Genomic DNA, 19,035 nt, shown 5'->3' on the forward strand with positions numbered 1-19,035 from the left:
GTGGGTTTCCTCCAGGTGCTCCAGTTTCTTCTCACCTTCCAAAGACATACGATAGTTTGGTATTTGGGTGGCATGGGTTCGTCAGCCAAAGGGCCTGCTACCGTGCTGCATATAGGTATCAAGCTTGTCTGCAAATAACTTGCAAGGAAAGAAATCTAGTCTAACCTACATGTGTCTCTCCCAATGTAATTGACATTTCTCTCCCACATTAGGTGATAATGATAATAGGTTATTGTTTGGAACACAAGTACAGTTACACCCCTGCTCCAACTACACTAGGATATACCAACTGCAATAAGTTAAACTACCGTAATATGCTAAGTCAACACCATTTAGTATCATTTAGGATGGAAAATAGATATTGACTTTGTCATCCAAGCCCAGATACTATTAACGGTTTGTTTAGTCCTCTACTGCCTCAAGTCATTCTAATTCTTTTTATCCCATGACTCCACAGCAAAGAGCATTAGTGCATGAGTAAAGTCATTGATATCACTGGACAATGAAGATTTTGCTTCTTGGACACATTTTGGGCTGCTGATCACCTTAAAATTTTCTATCACGTACTTTTTTTTTAAAGACGTAACTTATTTTTGCAATTGATTTCATGTTTCAAGAATACAAAAAAAAACCATGAAGGGCAGCCTGTCATTGAAAATTCATTTTCTGCATTTGCCCTTGGACGTCTTCCCTGCTGATCTTGGTGCAGTCAGTGACGAACACGGTGAAAGGTTTCACCAGGACATTGCGACCGTGGAAAAGCGCTATCAGGGCAAGTGCCAACCGACTATTGTTGGACATTGATAAGCGAGGCATCAGATGCTGAGTACAAATGAAAATCAGTGGCAAAACATTTTATGATCAGTTGAACTAACGCGATGTGTCAGCATCATTATGTGATTAAACATGTTAAATTCAATAAGAATTAATTTAATGCTTCTCCAACTTCCTTCGTGATACAGTAGATCTGAAATTATCTTTGTATTAAGCTTGAAGTTGTCCATTATAATCCCCATTTTTTTTCAGCAAACAAAAATTTTGAAAATGTTGTCCAGTGATTTGACAAGAGAAGAAACCAAAATAGTTCAAGGGGGTGAAAGATAAAATTCCAAGTACTCCCATAGAAAGGCCATATCCAAATAGAAAGGTATCCTCGCCTGAAGAGAAACTATTGCGGAAATTAAAACAAGAACAAAATTGTTTCTAGTTCTCCTCTGATGAAGTAAATTTGCTTTGTGTTAGGTTCAACTGAAAATCCCTTTGAAAAGGGAATAAAAGCACAAGTGTAGTCCTATGTTTGTCATTAAGTGTTTAATTTCACGTTGAATATAACAAAGGGGCTGGAGATTTCCAGACAAAATAAAGAACCTAAAGTAAGAGTACAGCCATACCTTTACTAGAAGGAAAGCAATTTAGCAAAGGTAACAAAATTAATAAAGAATTTCATCAGGGTCTATTAATGATGAAAAAAAGCCTTTTCTTTGCATCAAAATGTTCAAACAAATCCAGACAAAATATACATATGTACATTTTACAATATGCAATATAAATATACAGCCTGTTCACTAAATATTCTAAATCACAATAAATATCTAAAATAATTAGGCCACAAAATTAACCATATTGGATAATAAGAATCCGTTTGGACTCGTGAAAATAGTACTTTACTTTTTCAAATTAATAATAGCAAACACTTTACACAAAATATACAGCTGATTTTAAAATTACTGCTCCTTCCAGCTATCCAAAGCTCATGCTGGCCACTCATATGTTGTTTGTCTGCAGCAGAAAAACACATTGATCTCTGTTTCACAATACAACTGCAAAGGGACGTGCCATTATCTCTTCAGAAAAATAAAGGAGGGAATGCTTGCTTTTCACCACCTGAAATAATTGGTTGTACTGCATCGTGTTAGCCAATACAAGTACAGAAATCATGATTGTCCAAGGTAATTAATTCAAAAGCAGAATGAGGAAAATTCCATTCTGGTTGACTTTGAGCCTGAAACTTGACCTCTTAGGGTATTGGACTGTGGTGAAGAAATAAGACGCAGTTCGTGGTGAGCTGGTCCAAAGATCAGGTGTGAAAGGGGGCAAGGCAGGTAAGCGGAACTCAGTTTAAGAACTGGGGGGCAGCAGTTGTGTCTGGTGCGTTGAGAAATGTGGATGAGATAAGCAACAGAATCTGAAACACAGTCCATATTGGGTTCAGAATTCCAGAGATCAAGCAGAATTAACTTTATGCATAGGCACTAATGAAAAAAAAGAGAGAAAGAGTTGGATACAGCCAGTTACAAAGAGCACTCCTACCTTCACAATCTCGTCAGTTTAATAATGGTCATTGTTATAGACTAATTTTCCCAAGTCAAGACCACAATATTATTGACTAGCTCAGCAATGTCAGAAGGCTGACCTCAAGTAGGCATCCAACTTTTTGCAGACACAGATAGGAGCTACAAAGGTCTCTAAAATAATGAAAGGAATGGATACAATGAAGAAAGTTCTTTCCACTGGTTGGGTGAGACTAAGACTAGGGCAAGTGGCCTCACAATTAATTGGAGTAGATTTAGGACAGAGATGATGAGGAACTGGTTTTCCCCGAAGGTGGTGACTGTGGAATTCTCTGCCAAAGGAAGCAGCAGAGATAACTTTATTAAATATATTTTAGGCTTTAGTTAGATAGATTTTTTCCACAGTAGGGGAATTAAGAATTATGGGGGAAAGGCAGGTAGGTAGAGATGAGTCAAGCGTGACCTTATTGAATGGCAGAAAAGTCTCGACAGGAAAGGTGGACGACTCCTGCTCCGATTATGGTCGTGTGTTCTTCTTGTTCCTGGGTAGGTTGGTCAGAGAATTGGAACACCTCGGTCTCACCTCCCTCAGCTTGTGGTTAAGAGTGCAGGTGTCAGAAAGAGAGTTTTCCCTCCAAAAGCCTCAATTTTTAAAAATCAAAACATGCACTGCAGATTCTTGACTAAGTAAATAATTTGTGATTACATGAGTTTGTATATGCATTTCATTGTTGAAATTCTTTCTAAACATCGTGTAAAGTTTAGAAATTAAAATCTCATACATTTGCTCTTTTCTATGATGTATTGGGAAAGGCTAATCTGCGGCTGGGAAACAAACAGGTTTTCAAGAAAGGTAATAATTTTCTTTTCCTTTGAGGGATCACTGAATAAGATTTTTCAGAAGTAGAAACTCATAGCTACTGGCAGGCAACAGTATTTCAGTATCACTAATATGGAAAAATATAGTCTATCTACAGGATATACATGGTGCATATGCCACATTAGGACTCTGCGTGCTTCTGAGAGGCAATTTTACTCCATGTAGCAACATACATATAGCCAGGCAGAGCTCAATCAGGAACTACAAGTCTGATTCAGGCATGTCTGCCATTAAATAGCCAATGCCGTAGCGGCCATTTGGAGCTGTATCTGCTTCCGGAGTAGGGGATCCGTTTTGTTTACGATAAATACTGTTGCCAACCATGGGGGAGGGCATCTCATTTGGGGTTTTGCTGTGCAGGAGACTGGCATCATCTTCCTCCAGGTTAGAATTCTGTTGCAGAATCCGTCCTTTCTTGTAGGAGACCGAGGCGAGGGAGTTGGAACCATCATCGATGAGGTTCAAATAGCGGGTGATGAAGACAAGAGGGACAGGGAGAACTGCCACAAGGATGAGGCAGATGCAGACAGCCATACCCCACATTGGGAAACTCAGAAACTTTTCACCACCCTGAGAAAATGGATAGAACAATTCAAGTTAATTGAATAATCCGTAATTTGCTTCCATTATACTTCAGCTAAAACATGGATGCTTTCAATTTAGGAAGATTCCAGAATTAGAAATGACCCGTGGCAACGAGACACAACTGTTTACATATCCATGGGAGCCAATTCAGCCACAATGTAAAGTGAAATCTCATTCTCTTCCCTCAAAAAAATGAGTTAAACTCCAATTTACAGTTTCCAACCACATCTTCAGCAACTTTTCTGTTCAGATAGCCTCAGTCCAAACTGACCGATAAAGCTTCAGTCAGAAGATACTGAGACATCCATGCTGGAGATTAAAATGAGGCCTAGGAGCTAAGATTGTGGAGGTGAAGATGGTGTGGGGACAGATTGCCAACTGCTACTGCACTTTCACACACAACTCACCGTTGTATTCTCTCTCCTAAAAGGGCTAGAGTTCTGGTTTATTTATTTTTATAGTAATTTATTTAATAATATTACATAATATGGATGAAACACTTGTCCTGCATCTGTACTGTTTGTCTGTATGTGAGTTATGACTGCTTGCGTGTCTGTGTGTTTTGCACCAAGGACGGGGTGACAATAAACTTGACTTTTCTGGATTTTTAATTGGTTTTTTTTTAAATCAGTCATGAATATTTCTCAAAAATTCATCTAAATTTGGGTGAAGAATGATGTTCAGTCTCAAATAATTTGTTGAACGACCTCTTCATAATAATTTCATGCATTATTCTTGATTGGTGCGTGGTCTGAAATGGTGTCTTGACAAAATCCCGGGGCTGTTGGTTGGATTGCATTCTTGTGCCCAATTCCAGGAAGGTTAAAATGACAGGATTCTGAGCACACACCCGATATTTTCACATAGAATACAAAGCAGGTTACCATCTCGTTGGAATAACCTGATAATGCTGTGGTTTTGGTCCTCTAGGATTGCATGCATGAAGTTCAAACCAAGGTTTCCTTTCTGCATTAATTACTTCTGAAGTGCTGAGACAGAAAAAAAAGTTCTGAAGTACAGACTTGTTGCCTAGGAAATTCTCTACTGTATCTAATAAAAAATTTATACGTGTAATGTACAGGCAGATGTACACAGGACTAAATTCACCTGGGTATACAAACACATTTTGAATTCATTGGCAAATTCATAGAACAAAAAGACATTACTATATGATTTAAATGACACTCACCAATTCACTAATCCAAGCATGGTAGCCTGGTGCACTTACACACATCTGGACAATGCTTGCCACAAATAGAGCAATCAGAATTAGTGGAGAAATGTATTTCCACGTGTAATAGTAATATCGGAATGGAGTGAAACCAAGCATGTCCTTCAAGTCCTCCATGAACCTATGAAAGTAAAACACAATTGGGTACATGGGTGGCACGATTGGCGCAATACTTCTTCAACACCAGTGATCAGGACCAGGGTCCGAATTCCGCACTACCTGTAGGGAGCTTATACGCTCTCCCCATGTCGGTGTGGGTTTTCCTGGGGAGTTCCAGTTTCCTCCCACCATTCAAAACACATTGGTGGTGTAGGTCAATTGGGAGTGTATTGGGTGGCACAGTCTCGTGGGCTGAAATGACCCGTTACTGTGCTGAATGTCTAAATTTTTTTAAAAATATATAACACACCAACTTGCCAAGGTGGAGCCTTTTTTTCCATCTAGTTTTCAATGAGCATGATCCCAGGACAAGACTAGCAAACACCAGGGGACATCTGTACAAGGTGAAGGGAGAAAAGTTTAGGGGAGATGTAAGGGGTAAGGTTTTTTTTAAAGAGAGCAATGGGTGCCTGGAATGGATTGCGAGGAGTGGAGATGGAGGCTGGTACAATAGGGATGGTTAGCACAATGCTGTAACAGCACCAGCGGCCTGGGTTCAAATCCAACCCTCTGTCAGGTGTTTATACGTTCTCCCAGTGTCTGCGTGGGTTTCTTCCAGGTGCTCTGGTTTCTTCCCACCATTCAATAACATACCGGGGGTGTAGGTCAATTCAGTTTAATTGGGTAGCACTGGCTAGTGAAAGGGCTTGTTGCTGTGCTGTATGTCTAAAGTTAAAAATGAAAAGACTCTTAGACAGACATATGGATGCAAGGAAAATAGAAGGTTATTTGTGTGAGGTAGGGAAGGTTTAGTTTGTTGAGGTTTATATAGATCAGCAGAATTTTGTGGGCCAAAGGGTCTGTAAGGTGTTGTGAAGTTCTATGCCATTTAATTTGATCTGTTCAGATAAAACTTTCTGACTTCACAGAAATTTGAGCACCTTGAGAAGTTTTTGCACAATTCCTAACAGAGGTCTTTAAAATGCAATGGTCAGTGAGAAGACAAATCCATTTCCATGGAATGGAAGCATGGGAGAGCAACAATGAACTTATAAGCAGATTCCCTCAGGTTACCCTGTGATATTTCACTGAACTTCAACTAAGAGGGTTGAGAGATGCCAAATGCAAATGTTAGATTAGCTCAGGTTCCTGGGCCAGAACTTAAAGCCAGCAGGAAGCAACCTGTTGACTGATTGCCCAAAGCCATTCTGATCCATACAGGGCAAGACCCTGCCAATCACAATGCCTGACAAAAGCCATGAAACTTTTTGAATTGTCTTTGCTGGGGAACATTAGGGGGAGCTTCTTCACACAGAGAGTGTGGAATGAGCTGCCAGCTGAAGTGGTGACTGCGGGCTCAATTTTAACGATAAGAAACTGTACGGCCTAGTGGTGTGTAAGGATTATGGAAAGTGGTATGTGAGTGGGGGAAAAAAATGGTTGAGAACCACTAGAGTAGGCGGAATAATAATTGGGCACAAACTAGAAGGACCAAAGGGCCTGTGTTCTGTGCTGTAATTTAATGTCTTCACATCAGCAAGAACTATGAAGAGACATGAATGAATTATACATTGAAAATATGAAAAAAAGTTAAAATACTAACTTATTTAAATACAATTCAAAACATTTATTAAAATCAAGTGAAATGAATTAAATGTAAATGATCTAAGGCTTACCAAACTTTCTCATAACCAATTCTCTCCATTAAAATGGGTGAGCTCACTGTTCCTGTGCATCTTCAGCTGACACAGATTCACTGAGCAGATTTCCCAGTGTAACTCCAGGGCAACTGCAGTACATTGGAGTTCCACCTCTGATATCAATATGGGTAGCAGTTGCTAAAACCTGCGGGTAGAGTGTGCAGCAAGTGCGGAACTTCCACATTTGCACTGATGTCACAAACTTCAGTGTGAAACTGTCTGTGCTTTCAAACAAGTTCTGGCTCATCCACTGAGAGTAACTGTTTCCGATTCTCAATGAGGTCACACAATGGAGCAATGAAAAGTTACAACGGAGACCTACTGTGGCTACAAAGGATGACTTGCGCCTCTACTACTGAAAAGGGATTGTACAATGAAGATAGAAGGCAAATTAAGGAGACAGAATACGAGCGACAAAAATATTCCCAATCTTTTTTTTCCCTCCGTTATGCATTTTACAAAATAAAGCAAGTTTGATGAATCATGGTGAAGAGGGATACATACTTATCTGTGCCATAAACCCAAGCAACAGCCACATTCTCCAGGATAACCACAACGAGGAGGGGCAGGGTAGCTGAGTAATCATCAAACATGGTGACAAAGTAGTTTCCAGAGTGCTGTACAAAGAGGAGGCCAATACTGAAAGCCAAGAGACAACAGCCAACTAAAGGAAAGAAAATATATATATTATGGACCTGACAGATGGCCAAAGTACATTGCAAATCAGCCACAAATAAGCTGACTATAATCCTGTAATTGCTCGCAGAGCCAGCCTGAAAAGGGGGCAGAATTTAAAGATCGCAAGCCTTTTCCGCACAGTGTTTGTTGAATAAAGGCACCAGTGTGTCTTGTCCAAATCCTTTCATGGCTCTAAATTGAAAATAAAATTTATACATTGTCCACTGTGAGAGTTTCGATAGGTATTTCATTCACGTACAGAGATGGGGACAGAGAGCTCACTTGTTGACTGATTTTGAATTTGAAGAGAATAGCCCTCAAGTCAAAGCTAAACAATGGAATGCTGAAACTTTAATACAATTCCCATGGAAGATTGAACCACCAGATCAACAAAGGTATACTGCGTAAGCAAACTTACAGCTAAGTCAGCCAGACTCTGCAAACAATAAGATATTTTTTATATCAATAGAAGGAGAAAGATCCGATTGGATTTACCAACATTTTTGAGAGTGTTGTGAGCAATCCGCCGACTGCACGTGAGCCTGAATGAGGGATTGGTATTTGAGAGGTTCCATCAGGGTACTGCTGAGTCCTGTCGAGCTCAGCTTCAGTCTCTGGAAACACTGAGCCATGGGCCATGAATAAAACATAAGGAGGTGTAAAATGCCCTTTCTGGATGTTGGAGGCTGCTTTAGGTGCAGTCTGGAGTCAATAGTAAGATGGGAGGTATAATAAAAGTCCTATAATCCGGACTGCTCAAGGATTGAGCTGGTCAGTATTTTTGTATTTTCCAGAGACTCAAAATTCAAATTTAACGAGGAATAAAGAAGAGATGAACAGGTAAATGTTGATAGTTTATTAAGTAGCAAATGCAATATGCTTCAATTATCAAAATGAGCAGTTTTAAAGAAAAATACAGAATACAAATGAATTTCCCTGTGAGAAGCTTACCTGTTGTTAAGCGTAGTCGCTTATTGCTGCTGTGCATCTGTAGCGCTTACACATGGGCATGCTTATAAAAGCCTGCTAAAGATGCTAAAGAAGACCGCAGAGCCCACCTCACTGACAAAAGGCAAAGGAGGAAAAACCCAACACCCATCCCCAACCCACCAATTTTCCCCTGCAACCGTGTCTGCCTGTCCCGCATCGGACTTGTCAGCCACAAACGAGCCTGCAGCTGACGTGGACTTTTACCCCCTCCATAAATCTTCGTCCGCGAAGCCAAGCCAAAGAAGAAATTTAAAAAGGCTTGAGAGTCCGGATTCTCGGGTGGTCGGGATTACAGGCATCTGGACATTTGGACTTTTACTGTATTGGCAAGATACATTCACAACATGTTTACACGTGGACCAGTCTTCCCAAATAAAAGGGCCAGTATATTAGTTTTCTACATAAATATGATAGTACTTGACATCATTGTATTTCCATTTAATTATACCTAGTCAAATACAAACCTAAACACGCAGCAATCTAAAATTCTCAATTCTCTTCTTAATTTCTCTTCCTATTCACTCACATTCAGTTTTATCCCAAGATTAATTTTCTGATCGCATGCGATATTTATAAAAGATTATAATTTTGGAATCAAAGGGAAAGTGTCACCGGGTGACCATGCTACTTACTGGTCAGAATTTCCTTGCGTATTTTGAATGTATCCACGAGTGGCGTGAGTATTCCTTCAATGGTACCAAACATGCTGCCCAAGCCTAGGTTTACCAACATCAGGAAAAACAACACTGACCAAAAAGGGGATGCTGGAAAGTGAGTCATGGCCTCAGTGAAGGCAATAAAAGCTAAGCCAGTTCCTTGTACAGCCTGCAAGACACACAGCAAGTAAAAGAATATTACGCTGGAGACAGTAGCCCTTTAAAGCACTGCAGCACAAGAGCAGGTTTACCCCCATCATTCTCTCAGGGCATCTTGGAACACGGTTACATTTGATGCTTTGCTACCCCTGAGTGGAATGCCTTCAGTGGATCACGAGATTATAACCTTGCAGTTTGGATGTTCATTCAAGACACAGGCAAGTTGCAGCTCTGATGTCCAAATTAAAAAGCAGTGACAGATGCCAATCACTTCAGCCAATTTTGCCTTCATCATTTGTATTCCTGACTAACAATTTCTTAATTGCAGAAAATTTCTGGATAGATGGTATCTTCTCATTATTATCTAATCATTAGGCTGTTTTTTTTTTAAATATATTTTTGAAAACTTAGACATACAGCAAGCTAACAGGTCCTTCTGTCCCACGGCCCCATTCCTCCCAATTATCCTAGGACCTTGGTATGTTTTTGAACAAAGGGAGGAGAACCTAGAGTAAACCCAATGCAGACACAGGGAAGAAGTACAAACTCCTTACAGAAAGTGCCAGATTCAAATATGAGTCGCTGGCACTGTATCTTCGCTAACTGTGCTGCCCCTTTGTTTCCGCTGTCCATCCACGGCTAGGTCTAATGCACTGATATCTAACAAGGCCATGAGAACCCTTTTTTAACTTCATCCCTCTGCCAAGACAGTGTGCTCTTTTCTGCCCAAAAGCTGAAACAATTCCTGCATGTTGCCCTTATTCTGTTTTATTGTACTCTGACCTGGTTAAGTTCATCCTCCAGTTGACACGAATCCAAGCCCAACTTCAGAAATTCTTCTTCTTTCACTTCATTTAATATGGTATACATCTGATGGTAATCAGTTGCTGAAACATCTGAGAGATTAACGTGGTGAGGGATGAGATCATGACTGATAACTCCTTCATTTAACATTTCCAGGATCTTGTCTGAATTTCTACAGTATAACCGACAGAGCTAAATAAGTATGAGCACGAAGACTTAAAACTGGGCAAAACATGGTAATTGATATAGAATAGAGAGTCAAGACCCACCTAGAGATGCATTTCTCATTTACCATCGTTGCTTTGAAGCCCAGGACAGCAAATACAACAAGTGTCGCTAAGATAGATGTGAAGAAATTGATGAGGGACACAAGGACAGCGTCAAAATGGCAGTTGTTGTTTCGTTTGTTGTAGCTGGAGAAAGCAATGACACCTCCGAATCCAAGGCCGAGAGCAAAGAACACTTGAGTTGCGGCTCCTCTCCAGACCTGAGGGTCCAGCATAATTTCCAGCTGGGAAATGTGCAAAGAGGGTGTGAGCAGCTGCTGTTTATATTCAGTCCTCACTGCAAAGTAACTCAACAAAATGATCTGAATCTAATGGAAAATCCTGATTTAAAATTACACAAATGCACACACTTTTTATATAAATTTTAAATAAGCAGTAGTTTGCTTCAACTTCTGTTGAACGGAGCTTTCTCGCCCGACGATGAATATTGCTAGTGGACACTCCTAAGAGTTGTATATACTTGCTGATTTATCTTCCAGTTACACTCAATATTATTCCATTGACTGAACTTAGTAGCTTCCCACAGAATACATAATTGGAATTATTTCCGTGAGTTCCTTGCAGGTTTACAGGCCACAGGAGCCACATTTATCAAGCATCAGCTGTGTGGCCTCTGCTAAAATAGGAAGGGATAGTTCAGAAAAGGGAAAATGGTTCTCCTCGCAAAGGTGGGAGGGAAATGTACCCAATGTGGCCCTCATCCTGATGGGCCACCTTTGGGTGAGGATGTATCAAGCCATGCATATAGGTAGAATATGTATCACTAAGAGCTCAGGTTCAACTTGTCCTTGGTAAAGTGAAGGGCAGGCCTGGTCTTTATCAGTTGGACTTTGCTGCTCTATTTTACCTTCATTTTTCCCTCATTTAAAAAGTGTTTCTGCAGACAAACGTATGATCACAAATCCAACAATCAGCCTTTCTGTGTTCCCTGCTGAGAAAGGGCATGATGGTTGTCAGAGTGGACTGCAAAGCGGTTTGAAACAATGCCACATAATCAGAACTCTCAAACAAGTACCTCGACCTCATATGGCTGGCAGGGACAGACACCCTCTCCATCAGATCCCCCTGCACAGCCAACATCTCACTCCTAATCCACGCTGCCCACGTCATGGCTGATTAGACAATTGTCCATCGAGGTGTATTCTGTGTGTTTGCCCAGAGGTCTGGAAAGAGATTCAGTGGTCCTTGTTGAGGTTCTCCATGGGCAACTGTTTAACAAGGATACTGTAGTCCATGAGCTATTCTCAGAGACATGAACTTGTGGGTCTTCCAGTGTAAGGAGTAGACTAACTGGCACTTTCCAAGGTGACAAATACATCCTGAGAGACACACTGAAGCTCAGTATGATCCTGCCTTGTCATTGTCAGGGAATGCATTGAATTGCTTGGTTAAATTGATTTAGATATTGTCCTGATTGCATTTAATGTACATTATAAAGTACTTTGGGAAAAAAAATATATCCAGAGAACTGTGCACAACTCATTCTGGCCAACCTGTATATTCCAACTGGAGAACAATCTAAAGAGAAATACTTTGTGTAAAACACCAGTGGAGAATTTCTATTATTTAAGGCCACTCTTTATTGGGTGTATTTGTTGATTTTTTTTTTACGACTTATGAAGAGGAAATACTGCATAAGTTCATAACTTGGCTGCAATCTCCAGTTTTTCTAGTACAAAATTCTTTGTAGAATTTTTATAAAATGAATTAGTTTCATTTTATAAAAAAAAACAATTAAATAACAAATGGTTGACACCATTTTTTAAAAAAACTTGCAGACATTCTGCAGTCATGTACTGCAGTATGTTTAATTATACTGGGCTTGTGACATAATTACAATACAATCTAAATGATGGCCATTAGAATTCCATTTGATATAATTTAGAGCACAGAAATAGGGCATTTGGATCAGCTGATGTCGCGTCTGCGCTCTAGATAAATCAGCTCTCAACTATGTTATCCAGCCTTTTATTAAAGGTGTTGGTGTTACTTACTTCAATTACTCCTGACAGTAACAAGTTTTACATTCTAACTACTTCCTGGGTAAATACTTTTCTCTTAACTTCACTCCTAAACTTATTACTAGCACATGATTCCATGCATCTTTTAATTGTGAAGCATCCATAGTCCAAAGTGCAATAAAGGCTCTTCTGCTGATCTAGGTTTCTTCGGCCTCTTCCAAATATAAACTGGCATTAGGTTTATAAGCATTTATCTATACACATCTACATAATATTACATCTATGACTGATCCATACAATACAGTGTATATTTTTTCCATTATGAGGCTTGCTTGAAATCTTTTTGCTTGTAGTAGCATGAGATTTAATTTGGAGGAAAAAAACACACAAAATGTTTTTATTTGAAGATCGACTACATGGTGTGATCTTCCTACATTTACATGAACAGCTTTTCAGGAATGCATGTATTCGACCCCAGGTCATGGGCAATAGAACAGTCGTAACTGTTTAACTGAAGACCTACCACCAGGTGGTGCTAATGGCTGTAAGGCAGACTCTCAGGCTCACACTGGAGAAAATATAGAGTGGGCTAAAAACAAGGCAGAGCTTTCCCGTCCGAATGAATGTGTCCTTTAATAAAGCTGGGCCTCTCCCAACATGCTACAAGTTAAGAATAAGATGCATCAGTACATACCTTGGGGGTAAACATGTAACGGATGCCCTCAAATGAACCTTTCAGAAGAAGAACTCGAACCAGAAAGCAGAAGAGAACAACGTAGGGAAATAGAGAGCTAAAGTACATCACCTGGAAGAAAATAAATTGAGAAATGTTATTACAGCAAAGCCTAAAGATGTGCGAGGGCGAATGGTTTGATGTGTATAGTTTAACCAAGTTTTCCTACTTTGCAGCAATACTGAGGATCTGCTGCCATTCTGTCTTTAATATAGCAGGCAAGAACAACACTGGAGAGTACAGTTTATTTAATCACCAGCATTTATGGAGGGTGTTTCATAATTAGGATTGGAAGGCAAAGCCAAATATAGGGGAGTAAATGAGGAGGGGAAAAAAATACTCAGATGCTGGAAATCTGAAATTAAAACAGAAATGCTGAAGAAACACAGCAGCTCTGAGAGAGTAACAGAAATAATGTTTCCGGTCAATGATCCTTTGTCGGGAGAGACATTTCTTGACAGTAAATAGATAGAGAAGGAGAGAGACCACAATTATAATCAATAGGTTCTTATAATCAATGGCTAAATATTACTTTTGAACTTTTCTGAAGGCAAATAACCAAAAAAAAAATTCTTAGAACAGCCAGTTCAATGCACATTAAATGAACCTATTTTAGTCATCTTACTAAATGGAAAATTTCAATCGTTCAAATTGCATCAGCTCACTGATTTCTGACTGATGGGCTTATCACGCATCTTAAAAAGGAGCTATTTCCAATATACACTACATTTTTTTTTAAAATTCAATGGTACTGGACTAATCATCTTGCAGTTACACTGTGGTTTTTAATGCAAAACTAAAATAGGATTCACTTTGATTAGTAACAGGAGCAATCTCATCAGTTCCCATCTATAGCTTTTCTCCAATAAAACTCTGAGAACACATTAGCCCCTTTTCCACTGGCACCTTGTCCTAGGAATTAACTGGGTCAGGGACCAGTGGAAAAAGAAAACTGTCAGCACATGATGTTATTTCACGCCAGGGGATTAACCACCTTGACCTTTACTCCTATCCCTGGCGTTATCTGATGTCAGCGTGCTGATAAAGCCAGTGGAAAAAGGGCAGCAGAAAGACACCCGTTTACAGTTGAAGGTAGAACACTCTAATCCCCGAGGATGAGTTGTGTCTCAGATAAGGGTGGCCCAGTGGAATCGGCACAAAGGGCTTCTTATCCCGGGACACTACACAGCCATTTAACTGGGATTCCAGTGGAAAAGGGGCTAGTGGGTCCTCTTGTGGTGTTTGGTCCATCAATCCTATCTACAATAAAACCCTTATGGGTCCTACGGGGATTGGTAGATGCCGGATAAGCTAGTTTTCGGGTTGAGAATCACTAACTAATACACCAACATTAAGAATAAACATTTTAACAGACAAAAATACGATACTGTACCTACACTGAACAAATATCAGTTGCACAAATGTAGAATTAAAGAGATTTTACTTTATTTTCAGTCACATTCTTTGAAAACATTTAACCATTGCTTCATCAGCAGGTTCCTCCCCATCCACGGAGCCGCCCGAAAGATGATCACATCATAATTAACATCCCCCTCCCCCAAGTTTACAGATAAAGCCTTACTAACATAATAACATACCAATAAAGACTCTTACTAAGCAGGGATAAGGAGACAGTTTAAGAGAGTCACCCCAACGGCGAGCAGCATCAACCAGCTCTTCATCCTGGGCGACGCCATTTTATTCAAACTCAAGTTTATCCAAACAGCTGCTACACTGTATGAGCAAAGCACAACCAAAGCACTTCACAATCTAAATATTTGCTCCCACCTTCACCAAAGGTTTATGTATTATTTCAGAGAACATGTTTATTTTCCTCTTTTTTTTTGCCGGTTGCTTGAATTCTGGATAACAGGGGTTTTACTTTATATCATTAAAACTGAACGAACTGCTCACAGCTCATTAATGTCAATGAACTATTGCATATCTTGCAAAACAAAATGTGTCAATACTCTGATGCCGTGGAAGGCTTCCAGCTAGAAATTTCCCCTCTGTCGCAGATATGGTGCAGTAGCAACCTTGTTCTGCAATTTGATCGTATCGATACCAATGTAACAAAATTTGGAGAGTGGAGTGATTGATGAACTTGATCACATGCAGTGATTATAAGATTAGCACAATGAACATAGAGGTTTGTTTTAGCACTAAATAAATCCAAACACAGACTTTTAAATACAATTACAATTCGCTACTGGTTCTGCCAAAACATTTGGAGGTGCAGGGAATGCTTAACAAAATATTTAGTGAAAATATCAAAAATTATAATGAAGACAAAAATGAGCAAGTGGATAAATTTCACAAAATTTAACACATTTTTTTTGCCTCCATTGGAGATAAGTATAACTAATATCAAAATGTGAATTTAAACTTCCTTCAGCTATGGGGTTAATGAGGAAATATCCTGTCTGACAGAAAACAACTAAGCAAGTGACATATTTAATTGCATATTTTTAGGTTATGGAATTCATATTTTTATCTTGATTTCATTCTGACCATTTCATTTCTGAATTTAAAAATAAGCAGCCAACATCAAATAGCACTTAGCTGCATCATCTCGAGTAAGAAGTTTACTTTGCGTCAACAGCACATTCTGCCAAAGCAGCCGCAGCCGCCCTGGATTCCAGGACTGCTGTAACTAGCAAGTAGGCATGAACAAACCTGGATTCGACAAGAGTTTTTGGCGAAATGCAGTGAGTCAGGAACTACAACCTGGGTTGCTAAACAACGACCGGGGCGCTGAGACCAAAGCTCGACGGTCGTGGAGTGAGGCCTATAGAAGAGACTGAGCTGTGGGGTAGCGTGCGATGTGGCCTCGGCCTTCCACTGGTGTCTGCTTCAATGGTCGTGGAAATGGTGCAAAGTGGTGGGGATGGAGGTGATGTCCCGATGCAAGCGGAACAGTGGAGCAGTATTAGCCCTGAGAAATCCCAAAGGACATGTTGGTCGGGGTCAATATCGACCTGAGGCACAAGGCCTCAAGGCGTTTGGATCATTGGAGGTCGGGGGAGGGGCTTTGAGGCAAATTGTTGCTCTGCCGCCTCGAGAAACTGTGACTTGGTTGGTAGTTTCCCTTTTGAAGCTGGCAGACTTTAACATCTAAGTCCTGTTGACACCAGGCCTAAGATGGCTCCAGTTGGACTTTTCTGTAACATCCATACGGATATGTGACCAGCCTTATTTGTGTTCACTGCTTGTTCTTTGAAGTCTGGTGTTTGTGGCACCGCTGTTCATTTGAAATTGGGAAGTTGTTCATTGCTGCAATCGGGAGGAATGAGTTAGGGTTTAAATAATTCATGTTTTAAGATGGATTGTCTATGTGAAAAGGTGGGTTCACTGGTGTATTTTGGCTGCCTGTCATCGCTTAGAGAAAACCAATTTATTCCTAATTGTACGTTCGGTGCTTTGGATCAACGTAGGTTGTGTTAAATGCACTATATAAATAAACTATTTCTACTACAAAGCAATGAACTGCAGTGGTTTGGGGCTGTGTTAACTGCCAGCACACTTGGCTACGTCTTCTCCCATTGCCTCTCGCCGTGGCCTTCTGCTTTCCTTCTCTACTTATTTGTTCCCCTTCTCCATCTGTTCTATTACCGAGCCATGTGAATATGACATTCTGGAATACCTCAAGAAAACTTAAATTTATTTACAACATGGCAGAAGCCAATTCCAGCCATTGAAACCATTGTTGCCCAAGTATACCCAATTAATCACTAATTCCATACATTTTTGGAAGGGGGGGGGAAAGGAAAGCCAAGCATCCGGGAGAGAATATACAAACTCCTTACAGACAGTGTCAGATTCAAACATGGTATGTTGAATTGCACCAATCAATACACTAACTGTGCTACCAAATCCAAGGTGCTTTAAGCTTCAAGATTCCTCTGTCTCATAGTATGGTTAACGCATGCCTCCTCGAAGTGAGGCGTTTCTATACTGCATTCAAATAAAATTTTGGCCAGAGATTAATGAAAGCAGTCAAAGAACATACAGAGCACACATGAAAGAAAATTCCAGAAATTCTAAGAGCTGTGCACAAAAGAGTAAAGGTGGAGCATTTATGTTGATGGTGTCACGAAGAAGGCTCGCCAGCAGCTATACTTCGAGGAGATTCAGTACGTCACCGAAGACTCTCAAAAATTTCTGGCTGGCTGCATCACTGTCTGGTTACGGAGGTGCCGATGCTCAGAACGATAAAATTCTCCAGAGGATTGTTAACTCTGCCTGCGACATCACAGGCACCTGTCTTCACTCCATCAACGCTATCTATGAGGTGGAGTTTTAAGAAAGTAGCCTCTATCCTCAAGGACTCCCAGGACTCTGATACTTATTCTTTAAAATGTCTCTTGATTAATATGTGGAATGAGATTGGTTGTACAAGGTTTGGTGGAGGGAGAGGAAAGGCTGGGGATAGAACAAATATTGAATACAATAATTGTCTTTATTCATCAAGGTGTTCATAAACTCCTTTATGTAGATGAACTTGGATTAATTGAGCATCACTGGTGTGGTTCATGTGCACTGGCCAGATGGCACATCATTAAAATTCTGAGCTCTGAGCAGCCAGTGATCGCACAACTACACTTCTGAGCCAACCTTATTTACATCCATCCTGCTTCACTGTCAGTGCTTTATCAGAGGGATGGCTGAGGAACTTTCTTGCTACTAATAGCAACAAATGGTCACAATCAGGACTTGTGCTTCCATGGGGTAAAAAGCTGGCAGTATTAAGACCCAACTCTTGAGAACAAAAGAATGGGAACTGCAACGTGAATAAACATTTGCCTAAAGATTCGTTATTTTCAAAATTAAGTTGTGGGAATAAATGTTTTCATAATATTCACTTTAATATGTTTAATCTGTTTTACATAAGCCGTTTAATGATTTTGTTTTTAATAAACCAGGCAAAGAATTTCAGCACAAATATGTGTTTTTGATTTTAAAACTGGATTTTCAATGTACATGGATACAACAAATGGTCTTTTTTTCTAAAAAAGACAGTATTGTTCAGGCACCAAACAGCCCATCAACGCCTCTGCTAAATATATGTAGATTTTTTGCTAAATACACAATTACCAATCTTAGAATGATCTAGTCAGCTCCAAATTTATTTCTTTATTATTCCTTCTCGTACATCTGTAGGAATTATGGTAAAATATCCCAACACAAACCACAAGCTTATTCTGGTATATTTCTTGTCAGGTAAGTTCAGATCATCACCTATGAAATGACGGTTAGATCTCTCATTCAAGTTAGCTCTTCCTCTTGGGACCAACTGTCCGTATACAGCTGTTGCTAGTCATCCATTAAGTTGCCCAAAATTGCTCCACCTGACTTCACATTTTCTAGCTGATAAGTATCTGAAACTTTAGGTGTGACAATCAGACATCCTTCTGCTTTAACTAAATATTCACATAAATTCTAAAGAGAACTCAGCTTCATTTGTCCCTTTATGAAACTGCAACTTTCAGTTGCAGGGAAATTCCTTATGTTCAAAGTTCTGAGTCAACAACATCAACATGTGCATGTTTATAGTAAAGCTGCACCAGCTACTTCATAGCATGCTTCCTCATGTATACAGACCCAAGGAGACCTACGTTTGGGGATTCTTACTCCAACTCTTATGCCTTGGATTTAATTTCTCAAGAAAACAATACATTCCAACAATCCCAACCACTCCTCATGGCTAGTACTCCAATTCAGGCAATATCCAAGAAAACCTCTTTCGTGCCATCCTTTCCGTAATGTGGCAACGATAACTGCACACAAAACTCCTAAGGTAGTTTAACCAAAGTTTTATGAAGTGTAACGTGACATCCCAACTATTATTAGGAATGCATTGACCGATAAACACAAGTACCTGAACATTGTGCACGTTGTCTACTGCCCTCCCTACTTGGGATGCTACTTACAGGGAGCTGGTGAAGTGAGGAACAGACACAAAGGAGTAAATTTTTATCCTC

The 19,035-nt window shown here is 39.9% G+C and overlaps 1 protein-coding gene across 6 annotated transcripts in view; it reads right to left on the reverse strand.

The window, feature by feature from the left end:
* Nucleotides 1-1,296: 1,296 nt before the first annotated feature.
* Nucleotides 1,297-19,035, reverse strand: part of slc6a15 (solute carrier family 6 member 15) — a 43,004-nt gene continuing 25,265 nt past the window's right edge. For 4 of the 6 annotated variants that reach the window (XM_069904037.1, XM_069904036.1, XM_069904035.1 and 1 more), the window contains 7 exons: nucleotides 13,016-13,126; nucleotides 10,343-10,584; nucleotides 10,053-10,245; nucleotides 9,087-9,279; nucleotides 7,291-7,450; nucleotides 4,946-5,108; nucleotides 1,297-3,741 (listed from right to left, as the gene is read on the reverse strand). In XM_069904037.1, coding sequence (XP_069760138.1) covers nucleotides 3,373-3,741; nucleotides 4,946-5,108; nucleotides 7,291-7,450; nucleotides 9,087-9,279; nucleotides 10,053-10,245; nucleotides 10,343-10,584; nucleotides 13,016-13,126 — 1,431 coding nt within the window. In that variant the 3' untranslated portion in view covers nucleotides 1,297-3,372. Of the gene's footprint in view, nucleotides 3,742-4,346; nucleotides 4,746-4,945; nucleotides 5,109-7,290; nucleotides 7,451-9,086; nucleotides 9,280-10,052; nucleotides 10,246-10,342; nucleotides 10,585-13,015; nucleotides 13,127-19,035 lie in introns of those variants that run through there. The other 2 variants (XM_069904040.1, XM_069904039.1) reach the window with 2 other exon arrangements.

Source organism: Narcine bancroftii, chromosome 11 (genome assembly GCF_036971445.1).
Source record: "Narcine bancroftii isolate sNarBan1 chromosome 11, sNarBan1.hap1, whole genome shotgun sequence".
Taxonomy (NCBI): domain Eukaryota; kingdom Metazoa; phylum Chordata; class Chondrichthyes; order Torpediniformes; family Narcinidae; genus Narcine; species Narcine bancroftii.